This window comes from Nicotiana tabacum, chromosome 15 (assembly GCF_000715075.1).
Source record: "Nicotiana tabacum cultivar K326 chromosome 15, ASM71507v2, whole genome shotgun sequence".
Taxonomy (NCBI): domain Eukaryota; kingdom Viridiplantae; phylum Streptophyta; class Magnoliopsida; order Solanales; family Solanaceae; genus Nicotiana; species Nicotiana tabacum.
This window is the reverse complement of record NC_134094.1, coordinates 113704278-113711392: the sequence shown is the minus strand read 5'-3', so window position 1 is coordinate 113711392 and position 7115 is coordinate 113704278. Positions and strand designations below refer to the sequence as shown.

Here is a 7115-nt window from a genome sequence, read left to right as displayed (position 1 = left end):
GCAGCCCCGATCCATATAATAGTAATAATATATATATAGCCAACATGGCCTGCTGCGGCGTGCAGCCCGATCCCATAATAATCCTTACAATCAGGCCCTCGACCTCAATCAGTCATCAATCTCTCCAGTCTCTTGGGCTCACAATATCATGAAAATAGCCCAAAATGATGATATGATGTATCAATGAATAACAACAAAGACTGAGATATGATATGTAATGAAATGAATATGACTGAGTATGAATTTTTAATTTAAAATAAATAATTCATAACAATATGACCTCCGTGGGTCCCCAAATACTGGCACTTGGCCTCAACATAATTTTAATATGCTTTTTAGCTCAATTTCTTTAACACATAAAATCGCATGGAGAATGCCAAGATTATTTAACTACAAAATTTCACATAACCAATTATGTCACAATTTCTATAGTGCATGCCCATACGTCCGTCACCTAGCATGTGCGTCACCTCCCAACAATTCACAAAATACATATATTCAGGGTCCATACCATCAAACTCCAAGATTAGAAGAGTTACTTACCTCGAATAAGTAGAATTCAATGTCGAGCAAGTTAAGCAATGCTACGGAAATTCCATTATCTGCGTATCAACTTCCAAATGGCTTGAATTTAGTCACAATTAATTTGATTCAGCCCACAAAAATTATAGGAATTAATTCCATATCAAAATACTAATATTTTCTAAAAATCTGGAATTACGCCCCAAAAATCACCTGTGGGGCCCACGTCTTGAAATACGATAAAAGTTATAAAATCCGGAATCTCATTCAACCACGAGTCTAACCATACTAATTTTACCAAAATCCGACCTCAACTCGACCTCCAAATTTTCAAATCTTATTTTCAAATCTCTACGTTCAAACCCCCGATTTACACCTCAAAAACATGTAATCTAGTGGGATTATTCGATGATAATTCAATATTATGGAGTAGAAATGATCACAAGTGACTTACCTCAAGTTTTCCTTGAATTCTCTCTCAAAATCGCTCCAAAAACCGTGTTTGAAGGTCCAAAAATGGCAAAACTCGGAACCCCCTCTGTTTTTAACATTATGTCTAGGATTTTCGCATCCGCGGTGATTTCTTCGCAGCTGCGGTCTTCGCACCCACGGTGATTTCATCGCGCCTGCGATTTTCGCACCCGCAGTGATTTCTTCGTACCTACGGTCTTCGCACCCGCGATGATTTTTTCGCGTCTGCGGTCTTCGCACCCGCGATGATTTCTTCACGCCTGCGGTCTTCGCACCCGCGATGATTTCTTCGCGCCTGCGGTCTTCGCACCCACGGCAAAAATTTTTGTACCCGCGGTACCTGACCAGCCCATGCATTTTCTGCTTCCGCGACTAATTCCTCGCATCCGCGAGCTCGCACCTGCGGCCCTTTTGCGCGCAGGTGCGATCATACCAGCAGCCCAGCTGCTTCAGCTCCTCCTCCAAATCCGAATTCGATCCGTTAAGCATCCGAAACTCACCCCGAGACCCTTGGGACCCCTTCCGAACATACCAACAAATTTCATAATATAACACAGACCTACTAGAGGCCTCAAATCGTATCAAACAATATCAAAATGACGAATCGCACCTCAAATCAAAATCTATGAACTTTGAACTTTCAAATTCTATGTCTTGTGCCGAAACATATCAAATCAATCCGGAATGACTTCAAATTTTGTACACAAGTCACATTTCACATTACGGACCTATTTCAATTTCCAGAATCAGATTCTGACCCCGATATCAAAAAGTCAACCCCCGATCAAAACTCTATTTCGGGGTCGTTTACACATAAGTCGACATCCGGTCACTATTTTAATTTAAGCTTTAAACCTTAGAACTAAGTGTTCCAATTCATTCCAAAACCTCACCGGATCCGAACCAATTACCCTGGCAAGTCACATAACAACTATAAAGTATAATTTGAGCAAAAAATGGGGAAGCGGGGTTGTAATACTCAAAACGACCGTCCGGGTCGTTACAGAATTGACAGTTTTTTTCTTCTTATTATTTTCGTTTTTATTTTAGAATAATTTTAAAACTCTAAATCCATTAACTCAAAGAAAGTAACTAATTATTAACAACACATAATGCATAATTTAAATTTTTTAAAATTTAAATTAAAAAAAATTAATTATTACCTAACATAACTAACGTTGTCCTAAATTGCCAAGCAGCCTATTGTGAGGTTGTCACTTGGCTTAACGTGGAGGCTTTCTTCTCTTCTTTTAATAATATATAGATATAGATTTTCTAATATATAATACTAATATATAATTTGAAAATTTTGGGGCCTTCAATTCCGGGGGGGCCTTGGCTTCCCGCCGGCACTGTACTAAACATGAGTTTTCTTTAAAATTTACTTTTCATTTTCTTTTTTTGTTTCCAGATTGTGTGTGTATTGATGATTAAACTTGGCTAAGAGTGAACCTAAATCACTATGAGATCCATCCTATAATAACAGGGTTTATGCATATGATGCCGTTGTTTTAACTTATGGAATGATCTTTAGTTATTTCCTCTTATTTGTATCTACCTACAAGTTAGAAGATCCTTCCTCCTCCCCTCCCCCCACCCCCACCCCCCACGCCCACCCCAAACCCCCACACACACAAAAAAAAATAAAAAATCACCAGTATTATAAAATTGAAAAGCAAAAGGAAGGAAAAGAAGACGAGCTGGAGAAATTAAATTAGTATACTTAATAAATATTTGTGCATTAAGTGCATCTACTATTTGGAGTTTAATTTTAAAGAAGAAAAAAAAGGAAGTACTTTGAGTAAGAAGTGGTGAGCATGTAAAATGATTAGAAGTTGTATTCCCCTTGGAGACTAAAATTCTCCTCGGTTTCCTGGTACAGAAGTAAGATACACATGTGACTAAACTGAAACAACAAAACTAACAAAAATAGTTTTGTCATTATTCCAATCTGGTCAACCTTTCAAGCAGATTATTCATTGTTAAAGAAAATGCATCTTGGAATTTCTCCAGCTTAGATTTTGGATCTCCGTACACCAATCCAGGTAATAATTCATAAATTATGTATCTTCTCATTTTCTCTCTTTCCCCTGCAGGAATTTTCATAAGCCTCTCCACAACATTGACTTTCATATTTCTCACATCTTCTTGATCTATGAAAACTGAATACTTTTTATAATCTTCTGGTAAATGCCAAGGATATTGATAGTATGCTGTAAATGGATCAAATATTACCGGAATGCAACCTGATATCAGAGAATCAAATACTGATTTTCTTGTCGGGCTATCACCTGGAGGCTGTAAACAGAATTCAGATTCCATGAACAGCTCAATGATAGACTCGGGTTGATCACATGCACCCGAACTACAATTCAAGAATCTGCATTCACCAGTTTCTATTGAAATGCATTGGTTGATCAAGATCGACCTAATGCTTTCTGGTGCATCAGGTCGTGGTGCACCAGCAAAGCTCACAAGGCTTTTTCGATTTGCCTTAATGATTTTGAGCTGCCATGTTATTATGTCATCATCTGATTGTGGATGGAAATAAGTCGGATGAGGTATTCCTATGTCGTTAAGATACCATGGTTGTCGTTCTATCAACAGCTTTACTGGATTCTGCATTTCGTTTAGCTCCAAAAACCTACTTCCCCAATCGGAATTGTTATATCTTCTGAAGTCCCAAGATATTTTTCCAAGAACAAAGACATGGTCTTTACCTGCAGAGGCAAGTGTAGCTCACGTGTTATAGGTTCAACTGAACCCAGTATTTTATAAACGGAACATAGATATTCATGTAAAAAGAACCACTGTATTTCAACAAATATTAAGTTTTGAACTCATAATTTCACTAATAAAATAAGTTCAGTGCTAAGTATTTAAGGTTGAAACCATTAAATTTAAATTTTGGATTCGCCTCTAGTTTACCTGATCTCTTGAACCAAGTTGGTTGCGACTCGAGCCATTTTGCAAGGTCTAGTCCGAGAGAGTCCTTGACATCATTTGAAACATTCTTGAAATGCCATCTCAAGACATCAAGTCCAGCATAGAAAGGCACATAAAATAGCTCTGCTTCGCTTTTGTTCATTACTCTACAAGGATGATTCAGAATCCTCGAGTGAAATATCAACTCCAATGAATACTGATGAGTTTGGTACCATCCTTTTCCTAGCTTTTCTACTGGCTCACCCATTGCATCATTGCTAAAGAAATTGCAGAGGTCGACCCAAGGAACCATGTCAGCACACTGAGATACCAAATCTTTGTTGAACTTTGTTGGCAATTCATACACATATATTCCCCTACCATCACATTTTGCATTGTTTTGGCTTGATATCCACGATCGATGCACCATTAGTTGATCCTCCACATCATTATAAGCCACTAACAATTCCTCGTCGCTTTTAACCAGGCCATTTCTGAAAGCATGGTACCCTGGTGGTATCGGTATGCCAAGACGTGTAGATTTTTGTTGCAAATCATTAACCAATTTCGTTGCAGTACCATTAACAGATGGGAAACTATCATTGGAAATGGAGCTAATTGGGGTTTCAAGATTTGGTTGTGTTCCAGCAGAAATGCAATAGAGATCATTGAGTTTTCGGGATTGGAAGCAAAGATGGATAATTTTACCAGAAATAATGGTGGTAGAAGAAGACCAAAAGAAGATTAAAAGAACGAAGAGGATTGCAATAGGGATAAGACATAGAAGTTTAGCTAGGATAGAATAAAAGAAGGTGCCAAGTTCATTAGCTTCTTTTTTGGAAAGCCTAGCTTTCTTTTTGGAAATAGAAGTGGTCATTTTCTTGGTAGCTAACAAGGATTTTCTTGATCCTTTCTCTTCTAGTATGCTTTTAATTTCTTCAAAACTGGACATAATATTTTGTTTTGGTCTCAATTTAGAAAATGGCTGAACATGAAAGCACGTAGTAGCATGACAGATACCATCATTGAGGGCACGTTTATGGGATCCATGCACTTAGATACTTAAGAAGGAACTTAAAGCAAATTTTCCCTTTTTAAACATCTTAGTCGCTACCCAGTCTAATAAGGGTCAAAGTCACATAGTTACACTCTTTTGTTTTTTGTTTTTCTTTATTGGTAATGACTCTTTCTTTTCTTTTAAATAGTTTACTACAAATTGTATATTTCTATATTTTTTGGGAGATGGGTAGGCCGGCAAATAAGGGCAAAGAAGATTAGAATTAGAAGAATTAAAAGAGAAAATTCTTTAGTGAAAGTTGACTTGTTCTTTAGTATTTCTTTTTTATTGAACCCTTCCGTATTCTAAGTATACTAGTCCGAATACCTTGTATTCATGTTGAGTAGGCGCTCTAATGAGGCAAATCGCTTCTTGCAAAAAAATTCTTTACTCCCAATGCTCAAACAAAAAACTTATAGTTAAAATCAGTGGCGGAGCCAGAATTTTCACTAAGGGGTGTCAAAATATAAAAAAGTAAACATACGAAAAAGTGAAGGGAAATCAAGATATAGTAAGTAATATATACGTTTAAAAAATTTACATATATAAAATAAAAATTATTGAACTACACAGTGTAATTTTCCGGACTAAGGGGTGTCAACTAACACCCCTATGGATAAGGTGGCTCCGCCACTGGTTAAAATGATGAAAAATCTCAACTATCTCATCACCCTTATTAACTATCAAGTGCCGAGCTATGTAGAGCCAAGGGTGTTTGATTGAATCCCCTGTGTAGAAAAATTATACTGGGCCAAGAGGGCAAAAATTGTTCTTTTTGGTATATATGAACGGTTGAATCCTATTTGACATAAGGAAATATTCATATTATAGTGGTAAAAGGATTCAAAAATTACTTTAGGTTACAACTTTAAATCCAAGTGTGACATTTTAATGGAGTATATTTATAAATTTTCTTACATAACTTTCTGGCTCCGTCACTAATAACCATTCACCACTTGAATGTAGTGTATAGTTGTAAACTCCAGCCATTGCATTTGCCAATCTCCGAAATATAAAAATGCAGAAATCACAGTAAACACACAAATCCCCAAAACTTTTGGCGGGCGAAAGAAAATTTGCGGGGGATAAAGATTTTCGTATATATTAATTTGTAGACAGGCAATGAGAATTATTTTTGTCCTGAATATGTCGGTAGTACCTACGTAACGTCAAAGGCTGGATTAAACACGATTCTCTACATAAAAAAAATTTTAAAAAACTTTCCAAATACTACCTAAGTGGAGAGGTAAAACAATAGGCGCTGGAAAGAAAAATACATGAGAAAATCACAAGGCAAATATAAAAAGCAACGGTTAATTTTGTGTTTAGGGAAATTCTGATATTCACATAACATCTTGTTTTTCAAGTTCTGTGTATTAGGTTAAGAAATGATTAATTTGACAGGTGGTAAAATTAAAGAAAAAGTAGAAAATGGGGTTTACACTTGGGAATTGTCAATTGGTCAACTATTGTAATTTTATAATTAATTGTACTTCAACTATATTAAATGGCCATCACATGATCCCACATGTACACTTGTCTCGCTAATCTATGCTGTTTAATGCAGGTTCGTTTCATTAATTGCCTCTTAAATTAAAGTTTAAGATACTCGCTTAGTTGACTTCTCCAAAATATTTAAAAGATATAGGATTTAGAGAGCCGTTTAGCGGCCACATTAATTTGGCCCAAATATGGCCACACTCATAAAAAAAAAAGAATTTTTTACACACTTGATCTTTTTTTAATTATTATTTTAAAAAAGTATCATTTATTATTTATTTCATAAAGAGTATTTTTTTTTCATTATTAGCATATTATAAAAATTAAGCCCAACATTCATCTTCTTCACTTCATTTTTAAATTCTGATGCATATGTGAATGCCACCTAAATTCAAGATGTATTGATTTATACGTCTTTTATACTTTGTATATCAGGTATCACTTTAATTCAAAATGTATTTTTATGTATATAATTTTTGTATATTTATTTGTGAAGTGCCATCTTATTTTAAGATGTATTTTGATGTATATTTCAAATATATTTTATATGTCAAATGTCATTTTAATTAAGGATGTATTTTTTATATATATGTTTTTTGTATATTTATATGCCATCTTAATTAAATTTAAGATATATTTT

At 35.4% G+C, this 7115-nt stretch overlaps 1 protein-coding gene across 1 annotated transcript; it reads right to left on the bottom strand.

Moving 5' to 3' along the window:
* Window positions 1–2805: 2805 nt before the first annotated feature.
* LOC107787954 (xyloglucan-specific galacturonosyltransferase 1-like) lies at window positions 2806–4969 on the bottom strand. The gene is made up of 2 exons (XM_016609577.2): window positions 3922–4969; window positions 2806–3713 (listed from the first exon to the last, which is right to left on the bottom strand). Exons 1-2 carry the CDS (start codon window positions 4868–4870, stop codon window positions 2935–2937), a joined length of 1728 nt encoding a protein of 575 aa, XP_016465063.1. The 5' UTR covers window positions 4871–4969; the 3' UTR covers window positions 2806–2934.
* Window positions 4970–7115: the final 2146 nt, after the last annotated feature.

What these genes read in the sequence shown, in the direction of transcription:
- LOC107787954 (XM_016609577.2), bottom strand. Translation starts at nt 4,870, where the DNA reads ATGTCCAGTTTTGAAGAAATTAAAAGCATACTAGAAGAGAAAGGATCA. An exon ending in AACTTGGTTCAAGAGATCAG is followed by an intron (nt 3,714 to 3,921) that starts GTAAACTAGAGG and finishes TTGCCTCTGCAG; the next exon opens with GTAAAGACCATGTCTTTGTT.